At 47.4% G+C, this 15,549-nt stretch overlaps 6 protein-coding genes across 6 annotated transcripts; 2 read left to right on the top strand and 4 right to left on the bottom strand.

Annotated features, from left to right (window-relative positions):
• Window positions 1–109: 109 nt before the first annotated feature.
• Window positions 110–1,189, bottom strand: F5891DRAFT_363741 (small GTPase superfamily). Its single transcript, XM_041371544.1, has 5 exons — window positions 1,052–1,189; window positions 857–996; window positions 621–805; window positions 439–530; window positions 110–383 (listed from the first exon to the last, which is right to left on the bottom strand). Exons 1-5 carry the CDS (start codon window positions 1,107–1,109, stop codon window positions 289–291), a joined length of 570 nt encoding a protein of 189 aa, XP_041232825.1. The 5' UTR covers window positions 1,110–1,189; the 3' UTR covers window positions 110–288.
• Window positions 1,190–2,690: 1,501 nt separating this feature from the next.
• Window positions 2,691–3,490, top strand: F5891DRAFT_1000756 (uncharacterized protein). The gene is made up of 3 exons (XM_041360129.1): window positions 2,691–2,945; window positions 3,007–3,093; window positions 3,154–3,490. The coding sequence occupies exons 1-3, from the start codon at window positions 2,758–2,760 to the stop codon at window positions 3,290–3,292; spliced, it is 414 nt and encodes a 137-aa protein (XP_041232824.1). The 5' UTR covers window positions 2,691–2,757; the 3' UTR covers window positions 3,293–3,490.
• On the top strand, window positions 3,292–4,391 carry F5891DRAFT_363661 (uncharacterized protein). Its single transcript, XM_041371541.1, has 4 exons — window positions 3,292–3,696; window positions 3,750–3,900; window positions 3,951–3,975; window positions 4,029–4,391. The coding sequence occupies exons 1-4, from the start codon at window positions 3,540–3,542 to the stop codon at window positions 4,263–4,265; spliced, it is 570 nt and encodes a 189-aa protein (XP_041232823.1). The 5' UTR covers window positions 3,292–3,539; the 3' UTR covers window positions 4,266–4,391.
• A 162-nt stretch (window positions 4,392–4,553) lies between these two features.
• F5891DRAFT_974993 (glycosyltransferase family 2 protein) lies at window positions 4,554–7,998 on the bottom strand (the record flags this gene model as incomplete). Its single annotated transcript, XM_041376483.1, has 18 exons — window positions 4,554–4,607; window positions 4,661–5,068; window positions 5,124–5,225; window positions 5,273–5,301; window positions 5,354–5,456; window positions 5,518–5,584; window positions 5,635–5,753; window positions 5,807–5,926; window positions 5,977–6,057; window positions 6,111–6,193; window positions 6,232–6,459; window positions 6,509–6,577; window positions 6,613–6,706; window positions 6,754–6,921; window positions 6,977–7,367; window positions 7,426–7,556; window positions 7,585–7,657; window positions 7,757–7,998. 18 exons carry the CDS (start codon window positions 7,996–7,998, stop codon window positions 4,554–4,556), a joined length of 2,562 nt encoding a protein of 853 aa, XP_041232822.1.
• Window positions 7,999–10,062: 2,064 nt separating this feature from the next.
• On the bottom strand, window positions 10,063–11,140 carry F5891DRAFT_363452 (dehydrase and lipid transport-domain-containing protein). Its single transcript, XM_041371540.1, has 3 exons — window positions 10,907–11,140; window positions 10,643–10,850; window positions 10,063–10,585 (listed from the first exon to the last, which is right to left on the bottom strand). Exons 1-3 carry the CDS (start codon window positions 11,074–11,076, stop codon window positions 10,277–10,279), a joined length of 687 nt encoding a protein of 228 aa, XP_041232821.1. The 5' UTR covers window positions 11,077–11,140; the 3' UTR covers window positions 10,063–10,276.
• A 2,225-nt stretch (window positions 11,141–13,365) lies between these two features.
• Window positions 13,366–14,243, bottom strand: F5891DRAFT_940689 (uncharacterized protein; the record flags this gene model as incomplete). The annotated part of the gene is made up of 3 exons (XM_041374289.1): window positions 13,366–13,669; window positions 13,716–13,894; window positions 13,950–14,243. 3 exons carry the CDS (start codon window positions 14,241–14,243, stop codon window positions 13,366–13,368), a joined length of 777 nt encoding a protein of 258 aa, XP_041232820.1.
• Between the last annotated feature and the right edge of the window lie 1,306 nt (window positions 14,244–15,549).

Raw genomic sequence — 15,549 nt, 5'->3', positions numbered from 1 at the left:
TTATGAACCACCAGGGAAGACACTATTAGTACTGTCGAAAACCAGGCAGAAAGACCCCAGGAAACCATTATTTTACACATTGTACAAGTCGCAACGGGACATGACCAATGTAGCGGATTATATAGAAACAGTCTAACCCGAAGGAGAAATCGGATAAGATGAAGAACTCCTAGGGAACGGAAGGAAATACTTGTGCAAGGAAAAAATGAGTGGCTCAGGGTATGAAGGGAGACTGGGTAACCGGAGAGCATGACAGCAAGGTGACCAGGGACGGCCGAGTCGCGTCTATCACATAATAAGACACCTGCTTGCTTCTGGCTGATCCGTTTTGCTAGACGGTGATCGTTTCTCAATCTCCGCAAGACATAGTTCGAAGACTTTGCCTGTGATAAGGCTGCGTAAATAAGCCAACTATTGAGAAGCGCGATAATTCCTTACCGACGTTGACATTATTCTTCGCGCTCGTCTCGACCCAAGCAGCATTGTTGAGTTTTGCAAGCTCTTCCCCTTCATTTGGAGGCACCTGTCTACTATTGGGACTGTGAGGCACGAAAATAGAGCATTGACAAAAAAAAACACAAGTGTGGGACGGCCGAGTACAAAGAAGGATGAAGACCTACCTCGACTGTAAATCAGTTTTAGCGCCAACGATCACGCATGGGATGTCGTTTTTGCCACAAAAATCGACGATTTTGTCGTATACGATTTTGATCATATCGAAAGATCGTCTTGAGGTGACTGAGTACACGAGGACGTAGCCATGAATACCAATTGCATGTTTAGAATTGAGAATCGAGTATTCGTCCTGTCAATGTAAATTAATCTTGATGCGCAGTCCCATCATGAGAACACACACCTGGCCAGCGGTGTCGATGATGTCACAGTCATATTCTATGCCTCTATAAGCTACACCTTTCGAAAAGGTGCTTTCGATGGTTGGATAGTATGCATCAACAAAATGGTTCTCGATGAACTGTATGACAAGAGAAGATTTGCCTGTTGGGTGAGTAGCGGGTGAGTATGATGACGTCGAGAATAAAGATGAACATACCAACTGAACGGGAACCTAGAACTGCGATTTTTCTCTTCCTCAAAGTGTTGGCAGCCATATTAACAAGATAGTGTATATGAAATAAACGAGAGAAGTGGAAGAGAGAGACGAAGAAGGGGGAGCACGATGGAGAGACCAAAAAATGTAAACAGTTGTGGCAATTGTGGAACTGTGACCCCCCAAGTTTAGCCGAAGTTGTTTCTCCGTCACAGGACTTCGTCAGCAAGCGTCGGTGGACGTTTGGTTGTTACAAGTAAGTTTCGGAAACTCAAGTGGGTGAATGTAGGTGTGGGCTAGGTCTATATAAATACGAATGGGAAATGGATTCTCCAAGGCAGGAAAAGGCAGGAACTCCTTGTACTAGTACCATATCGTATAACGGGGTCTTACTCATTCCAGCGCAGAAACGTTATGTACGGACCGTAACTTTATTCGGATTGTAATACTACATTTTTCAGGAACACGGTACACGTCGAAGGTCTCGCACTCTACTGAACTCGCTTCTTGACCGTCGGGCTAGCGTCACTGCTCTCACCGAAGGTCCCACATGGCTATCTCCTGGGTCTTGTGATCCGCTGGAACGGCCCGAATCTCTCGGCAACTGCATCATAACAAATGAGTAATTTATCTCCACAGCCTCCGCAGTGTAACCAGTACGTGCACGCCAGCAGTTTTTTTTTCACCAGAGTATGAACTGCCGCTCAAGGCAGATATCTTTTACCTAGGGTCGCAGGAGAGATGCGCCGTCAAAACGTGCGATTGATTGTTTGATGGCCGTTGGGCGCGAAGATAACAGACATATTGATGACGCATGCCGTAACGCAGAAGTGTACTCATGGGCCCTGCATATTACGTTGCTGTACAACGAAATGTTGTAGCATTATCCATTTCAGAGGGAAATAAGAATGCTGGAGAAGGCAGAATACCAAGCTTTTGGCCAAGCATAGGTGATGATGGATGTACTATGTGAAGCCCCTCGGGAGGGGAAGCATGTGCGCGCATCGGCAACCCAAACAACAGACGTAAGAGACCTTGGGAAATTTTCGATTCAGTGGCGCAGACAGGGAGACAAGCACTAAATTGAGCTAGCCACGAGTGTAAGGTTCGACAAGGACAAATGATCCATACTCACCACGGTACGAGAGGAGAGCTTTCCTCTCTTGCTTGAAGATACATCACATAGAAACGGTATCCATGAGAGGTTCGAGGAGGCCACGAATAAGATATGTGACACGCAATATGGCACGTGGGAGGACGCGACAAGTTCTCCACACGAGTTCTACGACTTCCTACCTAGACGAAGAATAGCCATTTGGGCTTGAGCGCTCCTAGAAGCCTGTGCACAATATACGTAGTTGAAATGGCCGTGGAAAGCAACGCCACACCTGCACTATGGCCAGTGAAGCCAGATGACTATGATCACTTGGTTGAATTTAGGAAGTTTTGGCCCTACGCAATCACGAACACTTGGCGGTACATCATGTGGCTAACTCGGCATCACTAGTACCGGTACAGCCGGCGAGATTGACTTCAAGTCCCGGAGTCCGAGGATTGATCACTACCAAATAGCACGTGATTGTAAGTCACGTGCAGTCACGCGTCCCAGTTGATTTTCGAACGCGACCAAGTGGCTACAGGGATTCGACTCAGACTTCAACTATCTGACACTTGTCTTTCACAAGTTCTTTCTGAAACCAATCATCAAAATGTCTGCCACATCTACGCCTACAGACTCTCCGGCCTCTGCTCCCATTCAGCCAATGCACAATCCCTCGCAAGCCGCCCACATCGTCGTCCCACAAGCACCTCTTGGGCATGTCGCAAACGGTGCCAATAACGCTATACCTGGAATGGGCATGAAAGCACTCTTGGCCAAAAAGCTGGCGAAGACCAAGTGCGTTCACGAACACGTAGATCAGTGGCAGATGTAAACCTTATTCACGCGTTCTTTCCAGCAATCCCAAGTTTGTCTCGCCGACAGACAACCTGATGACACCCGTCACACAGAAGCTTAATGCTGCGAAGCAGAAACACTTCACTAAGTACGTATTGCCTATCCCCGTGGACCTTTGTACTCCGTCCTGACGCAATCTGTGATGCAGGGGCACGAAACCCATGGGTCCTCTCTTCCCACCTAAAGAGTCACATATATCAGAGCAAGAAGATCACGGTCAAAGCGACACAGAACCTACAAAAGACACATCTTCAGAAGTACCGATGGAAGACGAGAATCCCTTTTAAGACAGAACGCAGTTGGCCCACTCGGGCATCTCCATCGTATCCTCACGTCGTTTGTTGTATTACGCTCTTGTTTGTGTCGCTAAATCTTGCTTGCCTGTGTAGAGTCTAGTGGTGTTGTAGGAGGTTGTAAGATGTTCCCACGCTTTGCTGTAGTGTTACGCGTCGCGGCTAGTATGTATGCCTTATTATACGGATACATTGATTGCATTCGTTTCCCATCTCCCTTCTAGTTGTGAACCAGATCATCATGGAGCATCCTCAGTCTTCTATGGATATCACGGTTGCGGATTTGCGTGCAATGCTTGAAGGCAGATCTCACCTTCCCTCTCGCAAACGGATACAAGAACTCATTACAAGTCTCCCTAAGATATCAGAAACCGAGCTTAAAGACCTGGGACATTCTGGCGAGTTCGTTCATGCGTCTGACATCGTTCTCAAACTAGACGGGTATTAACAGAGTCTGTTTGCCCCATATGCTTTAATACGTTCTTGGCCGTCCTGGCTGAAGAGGAAATGGCGCTCGTAATGGACTCCCCTGCGCACCCGGTAGAGGAGCTGGGAGTGACCAGGCTCCACGAAACATGCGGGCATATATTCTGTCGAAGAGAGTTGAGTGGACATTCTCCATTCGAATGACGTTACTGACAAGCGAGATTAGTATCACGAAATGGATACAAGACGGTGTGAGTTAAAAGCTTGTATTACATGACATGCTTCCATTTACGCCACCTCCTAGCGCGAGTCTTGCCCCACTTGTCGCAGAGCTTTTTTCGCGAACACGGCTAATAGTGACCAGCGTGAGACGGATCAGTCTTCTCTGCTAGAAGATTTTACCGAGAGCTCAATGGTTGCCAGAGGGTCTGACGGCGCAGGCTTACTGCCCATTCTGGGCGTACCCTCGATGGCGATAGGTAGACATCTATTTGCCCAACAACGGGAAAGCCGAAACGAATTTTCTGGGATGTACTCGTAGCTTTATATTACATACATCTCCTGCTCAAATTAAGACTAAGCCCGCCCTTCATTATTGAATATTGAATAACCATCCATCTACTACTCTTTTGACAGACAGGCTAATTTAATAAAAACGAGTGAGGCATCAGCCCGAGTAGTGTAAGATGATACTCATGAAGTTCAGATTGTCCAGCTGCATAATACGGAAAGGGATACGAAAGGAGAGTAGATAGCTGTTTTCATCAAGTCCATGCACAAACTAAATTCTGTTTACCCAACACGAAAAAGAGAGAACCTGATACACAGTTCAATTCCTCCTGCAGCATCTGAAAAGATTGCGTTTGAACCAGTAGAGCAAGCACTGAAACAATGCGTGAGTAACTGTGCGACAAAAATACAGCTAGAATAACTCACCCCAGTAAACCGCACAGCAGCAAGAACAAATGTGGAGTACAGGATGACAGCAAAATAAGTGTTTTGCTTTGTCTGAAGCTCCGCCGCGTCCTGTACTGCATCTTGAGCAGTCGCGAGACCGTTGATGTTCTCAATGGCAACCGCCAGTCCAGCGTTCGTGAGCATCCAGAAGGCAACAAGACGCGTACGGAACGTCTTGTTTTGATCATCCATCGTCGGCTTCTCAACGGCTTCCTTGACATCGATCTTGGTCACTGCGCGAGTAACGGTCTCTTTGAATGCAGCATCCACATCTTCTTGGATGCGTTGCGTATCCTCGACAACAGGAGCGTCCGCGTCTTTGGTCTTAGACGACGAGACTGACGGTAGAGCTTCTGCCTTGTCACTGCCCTTTGTACCCCAGGAGACCTGAAACCATTGTTGTCAATCAAAGCCGGGTTCTGAAAAATAAAGCGTGACGCACATCGTGCAAGTTACAGAATGCATAAACGTTAAGTACATTCGTGAAACTTGGAGCCAAGCATAGGTATTGGAAGAAACTGGAGAAGATGTGCCAAGGATCCCGCTGAAACACGGGATCAGACAGTGTCATTTCGAACAGATACAACTCACATAGAGTAACGATGCAACGAGGTAGATGCCTATCTCGTGAATGAGCTAAGGAATCACTACAAAGCATGAGGCACAACATACCGAAAGTGGAGACCATCGCGACAATCAAAGGACCAACAGGGGGCGTGAAGAAGGTAAGAATGACTTCAGCCACCGTCTTGTTCTTCAGTTGGCTGGGAATGGTCTACCAGAAAAGTGCATCGTCAGGATACTCTACGCAAGCACCCGAGAACAGTGAAACTCACAGTGAATGCCTTGCCGGTTAGCCAGAATGAACACACGAGAAGGTAAACAGCCAAGAAGGCGTAGACCCTGCACACAAGTCAGCTTGAATAGAATAAAGACTCTGACTTGAAACAAACCATAGTGTGATTGCATATGCCGTCCGTTCACCCTTTGGTCTGTTACCAAGAGCTAGCACAAACTGCAGCGCGAGGAAGGCAAGGTAAATCCATTTGAAACACAAGTTTACCCAGTGTGTCTGCGAGCCCAAGCTTAGTGTCAATCTTTCAAGAGCAACGATTGTGTACACACGACGTCTGCAGTGCCGAAAATAATGATGCCTTGCGAGGGAAGCAAGTCAATGATGATACTAAACGTTAACCAAATGTTCGCCAACGCAAACCACGAAAACACCAATGAGAAGATGTTGTACTGTCACCTCAGTGAGTCACATAATACAAACCAGAAATGACAAGACGTACAAAAGCTTGAACGTGGAAGAAGAACATGCGAATGATACCATGACCAGAGCGGTATAGTTGGAAGAAATTGACCAGAGCGTACTAGCAAAAGATAATCAGACAAATTTGTATTCAACATCGTAGTCGATACTCACAACTGAAGCGGCGAATGAACCATTCAACCATCGACGACGTTGGCCAATCAACTCGACGGCAGATTCTGGCACATCTGTCTCGGCTTTTGAAGGTTAACATACGTCAACGTCCACCTATCACCAGCCTTGGCAACGAGCTCGAAACACAAGATACGATCCTCAGCCAAAAACATATTCTTTGTAAAGATGTTCATGCCGTAGATACCCTTGGGACCAAGACGATCAGCCAACGAATGGTCACCGTGGAAATATTGCTCTAGTGGCCGACCCAAGATCGCACGGAAACGGTACGCAGAGAAAGCACCAGGAAGCACTGATACATAGCCGAAACTACTTTCAAGTGGCTTGTCTGTCATGCAATAAGATAACGGTATGCAAGATCTGGACCCATGACATACCAAGAATGTTGGACATTTTGTACTCGAAGTTTTGGGCAGCGACCAGAGGATTGAGGAGCTTCTGCCACCCTCAATCATGGCGTGAATTTCACCACAACACCCACCAAGATGGGCGTCGTTGTAGAATGCTTCCCAAAGATAATAGATGGATTTGTGTCCAGGTTTGGTACCAGCGTCGATGAGCACGCAAACTTGAGGCTAAAAAAGTTCCAATTAAACGAACGTGTGCTTGCAATTCGCCTCACCTCCAAAATTTTACCGATGGCATTGAACAACCACCGATGTGAATTGATCTTCTTCTGATTCTTAGCTTTGAGGACGAAAATGATCTGTACGGGTACTAAATTGTTGGGATCATTCTCATGAGGAAGCACAAGCTGGGGCTTGGCATCAACCGACAACTGAGTGGTATACTGGAGGCAAGATATAAGCGATATAGCTAATGTCAATTGAATGACTTGTGCAAACCTCAAATATATGTGCAACAGTGTCTTTACCGTCGACTTGTTTCTTCATGATACCATCTTGGTAGACACCGACGGTGGCCAGGATATCCAACACGCTCTTGTCCATGGGCTCGAGTCCATCGACAATAAGGGCAACTGTGATTCTTTGCCAACCAGGCATGCCTTCTTCAGCCGCTCGCCGCCAGTACTTCGACTGTTTTGTCTTGCAAATGTCGCGAATGTTCACCATGACACCATGGAGTGTTCTCGCATACAATGTTTTGTCTTCGTTATAGGATGTAACAGCGATGAGAAGGTCGGTTTGCCGACCATAGATCTTGGTTCTCAAAGACCAGCCATTGGCCTCTGAGAAATCGTCAGGGTCACACGTTGCTGCGCTGTACCGCATGTGGCTAAGAGACATCCGCGTGAGTTCGATTCAGTTTCATATTGACTTGCAAAGTGACTTACGAGAATTCAGTGGTATTCGTGGCGGCATATTTCGCCTCAATAGCACTATGCACTGGCGTTGGAACCGGGTATTCCGCAATGAAGTTACCCTTTGTGAGCTTGACTTTGCGGGTCACACCACGTTTAATGGTCTGACGGCGCCTCCAAGCAGTAGTCTACACCATTTGTCGAGGATGACGTAGTAGACAAAGGGCGCGCATAAGGGTCCCCATAGGCTGAAGGGTCGACTGGTCTATGTAGATAAAGTAATTTGTGAGTAAAATTTTAATGATTCATGAAGAAAAGAAGTTCAAAGAAGCGCCGAAATAATCGAGATATTAATTCAACTTACCCTGGTGGATAAAAGCCGCCAGGATTATAGCTATCGCCTCCCGTGAGCGGAAGCTTTTCAGCATAGTCTTCGTCTACATAATTGGCGCCAAACTCGCGGGGTAACGTCGTGGTACTCTCGAAGGGCGAGCCAGACGCGCTATCATAAACACGAGGCGCAGGCTCCTGGAAGTGGGTCTGGCGTGGTCGATCTGCAAATGGGTCGGCAGATAATTGTTCATTACGGGGCCTCGGGGACGTCATACTGTATCACACCAGGTGAAGTTCGCTGTCAACAAGAGCTAGAGTATCCCTTGGACGATGCCCAGATAATTGAAGGGGCAGAATGGAGAGAGACAAGGGTTGTGAACGAACACAAGGCAGCAACGGTTTTGTACAGGTCAAAAAGGGAAATGCAGGCGATGATATACACAGCTTCTTTGGACCCCAAACACCCCTTCCAACTTGATCTCCGTCAGCCTCAGGCACTCCAGTACTTCAACTCCACAATGCCTACACCCACCTATCGACCATAATAAATACCGCTAGCTATAAGAGCTTAGAGTCAGATAATTCCAAACACTTGTGCCAAAATTTATTGGTGTATTTTTATACTTGATGGTGGTTGCTGAGAGCTGAGCATCAGCGAGGTGTCCAGGGTCCTTCCCACACACGCGGGCGCAGGCCTAGCGCTCGGCGGGCATAGCTCAGCTGCTGAGCATGTCCATAGGGTCGATCAATCTCGCCACTCTACAGCCAGGACCCCTAATCCCAGTTTTTATGCTATCCACCTGCAGAAAATTTGGCCGATACCTTTGAATATTTATCCACTTCGTGAAAACTTTCAGGGTTGCAACACTACAGCTGATGCCCGGTCACTGATGCAACAGCTGCGCATTCAAAAATGTTGTCACACCCGTGACAATAATAGCCGTTCAATTCACAAAGTCCCGTACTGGACCCGAACCAACAGCCATGGTACAAGCATAGCAGTGAACCGCCTGGGTGCGATACACCCTTGAGAGAAAAATATATGGGACTTCTCTGTATCCTATCAGGAAACCGACGAGTCCTTTAGGGTGCGTTACGTTGGCTGCAGGGCCTTGACGTCGTGATATATGACTTTATATTGCTTTTGGCGACGAGCCATGCTCTATCGTCAACCCCCGTGACAGGGGTCCGGCTCATCGGAGAATTATCAAACCCGTGTGAATCTCTGAAGTTGTAACTTTCAAGTACCTCTCCGGCAGTCCATACTTCGATCATCCCCCTAGCCGTTCGGAAGCTTGGTCACAGTCTGCAGTGCTACAGCCGCACCTAACCCATCTATTAATTCCAATCTTGATGTCTTTTACCCGCTGAAATTACCAGGACACGTGGTTCGAGGACATGATTAACCACCAGCTGAAGACCTGGGTTAACTTTAGCATGCTAGAAGTTTGAAACATCGTACGCAAAGTACTTACCTCAGCTTTTCATCGTGAACTTGGGCTCAAAATGCACGAGATCTACGAAAGAGTACACGCGGAGTTCCAAGATGTAACTACAGACAATACCACCAGGGAAACCGATCCCTACTGGCTCTCGCAACCACGGAGGCAGGATTAAACCCACTAAAGCTGTGCCTCTCCCACCTAAACTAGATCATGCAATTCGTTCCGTAAAGTGAGTATGTCCTTTGCATCTTAACGAAAAGTTGAACAAGAACACAGATACTTGAAGAAGACAGTCCTGGAGGAAATGGCAGCGGCACGGGAAATCGAGGAGGTACACATAAAACGAGGACAACTTCATGAAGACGGCACTCGCGATCTATCTATCGTGTCTATAAGGCATATAGCAAGATAGAAATTACGAGTGACTCAAACGTGTCAATGTCCAATGTCTGGCACTGGAGGTTGACACCGGACTACGGGACCAATATATATAACTACCCCAAACCTCCAACATAAAAAATCCTTTGGAAACCGGGAGAGTAAGAAGCTAGAAGGAGGGCTCGCGGGAGCGTAGATTCTGTGATTCTACAACAGACCAAAAAATTACGAAAAGCCGATGGAGAAGACTGAAAAGTTGGATGTGCCCGAAGAGGATAGAAACTGACAATGATGTAGTTTTACAACAGACCAAGAATTGTGAAGAGGCAATAGAGGTAACTGGAAAGCTGGACGCGCCGGAGGGGACCAACACTGATAATGATATAGCGGAAAGAAGTCAAGGCTCCCGAGTTTTCTGCATTCGGCCTCTAGCAGCAATTTTTACCCAGCACGAACCACTTTGAACCTCATCGTGCGTCGTGTCTAATTGCCGATGCAAACCGAACTGACGTGTGCGCCATAGTCCAGGCCTGTCATACGCCTGAGCGTCGCAAGGCTCCACATGGCCTTGGGTCCCTTGACCCATCGTGCATGTAGGGTTTCAGCAGCCTATCACGGGGAAGATCTGATCGCATAGTTCTCACTTCCGCCCACACATACCAAAATCGCCGTGGCAAATATTAATTCCCTTGTATTTCAAACATCTGTTTTCATTGCACGTCTGTACATTACTTAGTCCCTGATCCGTACACAGCTAGACAGCGTTCTTCAAAGGCTTGCACCATTAGCATAGACACATTTCCAAAAAACTTGGCAGAGAGAGCAGAGTGCAGCGGATTTTCAAATGCGAAAGCGATATCCAGTGTGACAAGAGTGGGTCCGGCGTCAGGAGAATGGCTATCCACGGGTACGGAGTTCCTGGCATCACCATGGAGCAGTAGACCACTTGAAAGGTGAGGGGATGTTGATGAAGCTGGTTGGAAGCGCCACGTTGTTTGGAGGGTCTTGAAGAGAGGGGTTGAACTCGATGCTTCGGCCTATAATTTCAAGAAATGGTGACTGTGCACTCCACCAGAATGACGAGATAAACTGACCTGGACGGATTCATAAGGCCGACACGTCACCCTGCTAATATAACTCTCCTGAAATGCCAAGAAACCGACCATTAACTCCGCGTCCATCGTGACCACACCATCCTGGCCCACACGTCGTTCCAAGATTCTTGAGCCAGTGCAATATGGCACAAAATTGGAATATGAGCCAACATCTGCTACTAAGTTGTACAGATCCATGCGTCCGTAACTTGGGGCACCAATCAGTTCCAATGAATGTGGATATGATCGTCGGGTATAACACACGGAAAAATCTTGCGTTCATGGTAAGTCTGTGTTGCTGGCTGTTCATCAGGGTCAGGTGATGTCGATGAGGGCGAGAAAGGCGAGAAGTTCGGGAGGGTGAAGAAGCCTCTCTGATGAGAGGCCCTGCGAGCAGTAACGCATAAACATTGCTGTCGCAAGAGTCGCAGCATCAAAGTTGTTTGTTATTATGTAAGTGAAGAAGTTCAGTACTCAGTTAGTGGCGTAGTCAGCCATTCATCGTTCAATGATCGGTGCGCGTCAACGATGATCGATGATCCCCAGTGACTTGCCATTGGAGAATTGACAAAAAAGCGGTCGGTACATGTAGATATAGATCGAAAAACGTAAGAAAAAAAGGCACTTTTCAAGACAAAGAAACATAGAGGTCGAGAAGAATTTTTGGTGTTCGATAGGTCTTCGTTCGGTTTAGCTGAATATATGTGCTCAGAAATCACTCCATCTGGCCCAGAAAACGGTATCGATACAGACCCATAGTATCGAATGAGTCACTGATGGGTATCGCTGTGAATTGTTGATATCATGATGAGGATATAGTAGGCCATCCGAGGGTCCTCGTCCTGCCTGCCGTACCATCTCTCGCATCTTCCTCCCGTTTCCACCCCTAGGACTGCGCCGGGGTCCCGCTCTTAGTCGTTAACGTCGGTGCCATCGCCGGCTTGCACCATCGAAGAAGAACCCAGCTAAAAGACCCTAGTAAGTAGCACCCATAGAACGAGTATAATCATACTCACCTGCGCCGCGGCCTTTTTCCTATATTCCTAGTGTACTGTTTTAGTCATGTCTCTTCAGAGTGAACGCAAAGTGCTGGTCATCTTGATGCTAGCTGACATGTTGTTCCAATAGAGGGTAAATCCACTTGTTGGCATGATATCGGGAGTGATAGGTAGACCACCAGGCAAGAGATTGGTCGGTGCTAACCGCGGACGATCGCACGACGAGAACTTGAAAGGTAACAACCGGATATTACAAATAGGTTGCTCCTTCATTCGAGAAGGTTAGAGCAATCTTCATAGCAAGAACAAGGACTATACCTGTTGCGAAAGCATGACTTCACGCGCGTATTGAAAAGTAGATAGAAGTGAGTTCCTCCATCACAAAGTTTCGGGCATCTTGGTCTACATGTTTGGGATACCATCGACTTCACCAAGATCAACGGTTCGAAACTCTGAATCGCTACGAAGGTATCCGAGAAGGCGAAATGGTGAGGTTGTGATGCAGCAAATTGGTGCCAGAGTAAGAGCAAGAGAGGGCCGGAGAGATTAGGCGAGAGAAGCGACGATACATGTGCATGATCGGGAAAAGAGACAGACGGTCTTGAGGTGATATTTATCAGTCTGTGAAGTCTTGTTTTCGATCACAGAGGAATGATGATTGTATCGAGCCGGGGTTGCGGCGCATGGTAGGCTGACAAAAAGATGTGCGTGGTTCAGCGCTAGCAGTGTACTGACTCCATGCGCGGGGTACAGCGCATGCATACATATAAAGTTTGTGTTGCAAACTATGCGATCGGAGTACGTCGTGCATTTTTTGAACTTTGCGAAGTTCTTCGTATTGTGCATGAAACCCAATTTGTACTCAGACGTCTATTGCTACCTATCTATTTTATTGACGATTTTCACTAGGATCGATGATCGATGTAAACAGCCTCTCTGAGATGGAAGTCTGGTGCCGTAACATTGGGTGCCACACCTGCCTCATGATGGTTTCTCAGATCTTCCGAGCAACTAACGAGCACTTGGGCAGCGGGTACACCAGTCATGCGGCACAAGGATGGTGGTGATCGAGAATGGGAGCGGGATGCCCCAGATGAACCGTTACCCTTCGGAGCACCACGGGTCGATGTATCAGAATAGAAAAAAGGTGCAAAAGGAATGGTATAGGCCAACGCCAAATCCCGAAAGGTAATTGCTGATCACCTGTGAATCACAACGAGTTGCCATACGTTGAGTTCGTTGTAATACAAAAATGATGCACGCGTGTTCTTCACAACACTGCCTTCGGAGTATGACATGCCGTACCGAGCGAGCTGCTCCCACAGATCCTCGGGCTGCGCGTAAGTGAACGAGAATTCAAAGTTCAGATCAGCCAGGTCAAACCCCGGGATATTGGTAACCCCGTATTCCTGTGCAACAGCGATCAGAACGTGGATCAGTGCTTCTGAACTGATAACAGAGCGTCACACTTCCATTGTCTAGAAAGGTTCAACTGATTATCTTTAGAGTTAGATAGAGGTAACATCTGACAAGCGGGATCGTCAACAGGATAGATTATGCATACCTTGCTCCCTAGTCAACGTCGGGGTCCGAGTCGGTCGGTGCTGCGAAACTGACAACTGGTAGCCGTCGCATTGGAAAGAAACTAGCTATTCAAGAACTTTGGCGCTGATCTTAACTTGTGCTCATGCAGATCAAGAAGTCATATCCTGAAGATTGCGGAGATCAAAAAATGTCAAGATAAGTTAACTGCAAAATAAACATCGCATACATATACGGAAGAGGGAGTAGACGATCTCTTAATACCTTCAAGAATTGCACAACGAGACAATTCATGTCGCAAACAACTCGGCATTCTCTGGGCAGTCTCTTGCGATCTTCAGGGGAACATATCAAGTACTGAAAAAAGCAAGAAAAGAGACAGATAAGACGTACATGCCCCTCTTGTGAGCACTTGTAACAAGTCTTGCTTTTAGTCATCCCAGATGTTCCATCGGCCAAAGTCGAGCCCGGAGCAGCGAGACAGTCCCTAAGCATTGTTAGTGTCGATTCGCGATAAATGTGAGACTCTTCACCTCGCCATATGATTGGGTCCTCCACATCGGTAGCATTTCACCGGAGGGAGTGTAGATGTGTTCAGAGCACGTCCCGGGGGAGGTGCACGAGAAGCGAACCCGACTCCGGTCCCGGCCCCTGACACTCCAGTAGCTCCACTCGTACAAACGCGAGCAATGTGTCCAAACCGACCGCAGTTCTGATATGTGGTAGGTTCAACAGGGCGTCAGGCAACAGACAAGCTGTAAACGTACGTAGCACTTTTGATTACCGCTTTGAACTCTGAGATTGGGACATTCTGCTTGAATATGACCAACACCACCACAGGAGTAACACTGCTTTGCAGCGACAGTGCGAGGCGACGGACAAGCTGAGGACTCATGACCAGGTTGACGACAATTGTAACAGAGGCGCTGCTCAGAAGAGCAATTTTCAGCAATGTGACCTACTGGAATAACATTAGATTGTACGAAAGATGAACGATGACGCAGGAAGAACTTGCAGTTTCCACACTTGAAACATCCCTTCCTGGAAAACTGATACGCCATATCTACAGTCTCAGATCCTTCTGAACAGAATCGTAGAATAAGATTAGATTATTGAAGAGAGCAAATGTATTCGCACCTCAACACTTCCCTCTTCCAGCGAACCACTAGACTTCTCTTCCCACCTTACTTTGACGAGGACGAAGGTGACGATGAGGAACTGGTTCAATAGCGTTAGACGTCAATTTCGTAACTTAAATTTACAACCTGCCCTGAAGCAGTTAGTAACCCCATTGGACCCTGTGGCGCAACCTAACCTCGAATACATACTTAATCCGCTAAATTTCAGGCTCTTCGAGGCCCTGTAATTGCGAATGGCTTCTCTCGTCTCCGAGTCACCTGCTTCCTAATGGGCCATCATCAGATGGCGACACGTTCAGTACGGCACGATCGCCTCTTAAAATGAACCGTTGAGGTTGATTGTCCCGTTCTTGTCAGTAGGTCAAACTGATTGGATCGATCCGGGGTGCTCATCCTTGCGGGACAGTACCCCAAATCAACCAGAATTCTGGCCATTTATTGAGTAAACTCCCAAATATGCGATCTGGCCTATCTTGGCGGGCACACATGTTTTGAAACATTCACGCCCATCTTATCGATAGCAACAAATGCCTCCCTCATGTCGTTGCCCTGTCTCTCGAGATCTAGGGTTACATGTGCAACCGGCTCTTATAAAAGCATGGGTGCGCAAAGCTGTTTTCTCCTTAGGACCCACAGTTCTCACCTGACGGATAATCAACATTAAGGTCGGTAATGCCCGTACACTCTGCGATCTTATCATATTGACAACTCCACCTTGTCCTATATGTAGTCCTGACCTTCCAGCGGGTAGCCGACCTTCGCGCGCTCGCGCATCGCGCTTCTTGTATGGGCGCTGAGGGATATCCGTTCAGGTAGACTTTCGCTTAGCTTAACGGTGTTTTGTGTTTCTAGACTAACAATCCGCGCAGAATCTTTCTTCTTTTCTGACACCCCTCCCCGCCCCCACAAGAAACGGCGTATCGAGCGACCTAAGCACGGTTCAGCGTATGGGAGGGGGATCGATGATGACGTTCCCAGGTTTCATGCCGCAATCCCGTTTTCATACACCAGAAATGCCAAGTCTATGCCTTATGCCTTATGCCTATGCCTTGATTCATACGGACATTCACATAATTAGCTGCCTACATTTTACAGTCGGGTTGACCACGTTCAACTTTACACACGCACTGGGCCACTGGTACAAAGCCTACGTATCTTGTGTTTTGGTACCTTTGACGTAAATTTGTAAAAGCACACGTGAACGTGGGACTGAGCACGCTTAAAGACG

Source organism: Suillus fuscotomentosus, assembly GCF_016647785.1.
Source record: "Suillus fuscotomentosus strain FC203 chromosome Unknown F5891scaffold_3, whole genome shotgun sequence".
NCBI lineage: Eukaryota > Fungi > Basidiomycota > Agaricomycetes > Boletales > Suillaceae > Suillus > Suillus fuscotomentosus.
Note: the sequence above shows the minus strand (reverse complement) of the source record. Positions and strands in the feature narration are given on the sequence as shown.

Excerpts from the sequence above, each read along its gene's own strand:
- F5891DRAFT_363741 (XM_041371544.1), bottom strand. The coding sequence starts at position 1,109 with ATGGCTGCCAACACTTTGAGGAAGAGAAAAATCGCAGTTCTAGGTTCC. Across the intron at positions 997-1,051 it reads TCTAGGTTCCCGTTCAGTTG|GCAAATCTTCTCTTGTCATA; the intron begins GTATGTTCATCT and ends CTCACCCAACAG. Across the intron at positions 531-620 it reads AAAACTGATTTACAGTCGAG|TAGACAGGTGCCTCCAAATG; the intron begins GTAGGTCTTCAT and ends CAGTCCCAATAG.
- F5891DRAFT_363452 (XM_041371540.1), bottom strand. The coding sequence starts at position 11,076 with ATGCTGCGACTCTTGCGACAGCAATGTTTATGCGTTACTGCTCGCAGG. Across the intron at positions 10,851-10,906 it reads CATGAACGCAAGATTTTTCC|TTACGGACGCATGGATCTGT; the intron begins GTGTGTTATACC and ends TGGTGCCCCAAG. Across the intron at positions 10,586-10,642 it reads GGCCTTATGAATCCGTCCAG|GCCGAAGCATCGAGTTCAAC; the intron begins GTCAGTTTATCT and ends TTGAAATTATAG.
- F5891DRAFT_363661 (XM_041371541.1), top strand. The coding sequence starts at position 3,540 with ATGGAGCATCCTCAGTCTTCTATGGATATCACGGTTGCGGATTTGCGT. Across the intron at positions 3,901-3,950 it reads CATATATTCTGTCGAAGAGA|TATCACGAAATGGATACAAG; the intron begins GTTGAGTGGACA and ends AAGCGAGATTAG. Across the intron at positions 3,976-4,028 it reads CGAAATGGATACAAGACGGT|CGCGAGTCTTGCCCCACTTG; the intron begins GTGAGTTAAAAG and ends GCCACCTCCTAG.
- F5891DRAFT_1000756 (XM_041360129.1), top strand. The coding sequence starts at position 2,758 with ATGTCTGCCACATCTACGCCTACAGACTCTCCGGCCTCTGCTCCCATT. Across the intron at positions 2,946-3,006 it reads AAAAAGCTGGCGAAGACCAA|CAATCCCAAGTTTGTCTCGC; the intron begins GTGCGTTCACGA and ends CGTTCTTTCCAG. Across the intron at positions 3,094-3,153 it reads AAGCAGAAACACTTCACTAA|GGGCACGAAACCCATGGGTC; the intron begins GTACGTATTGCC and ends TCTGTGATGCAG.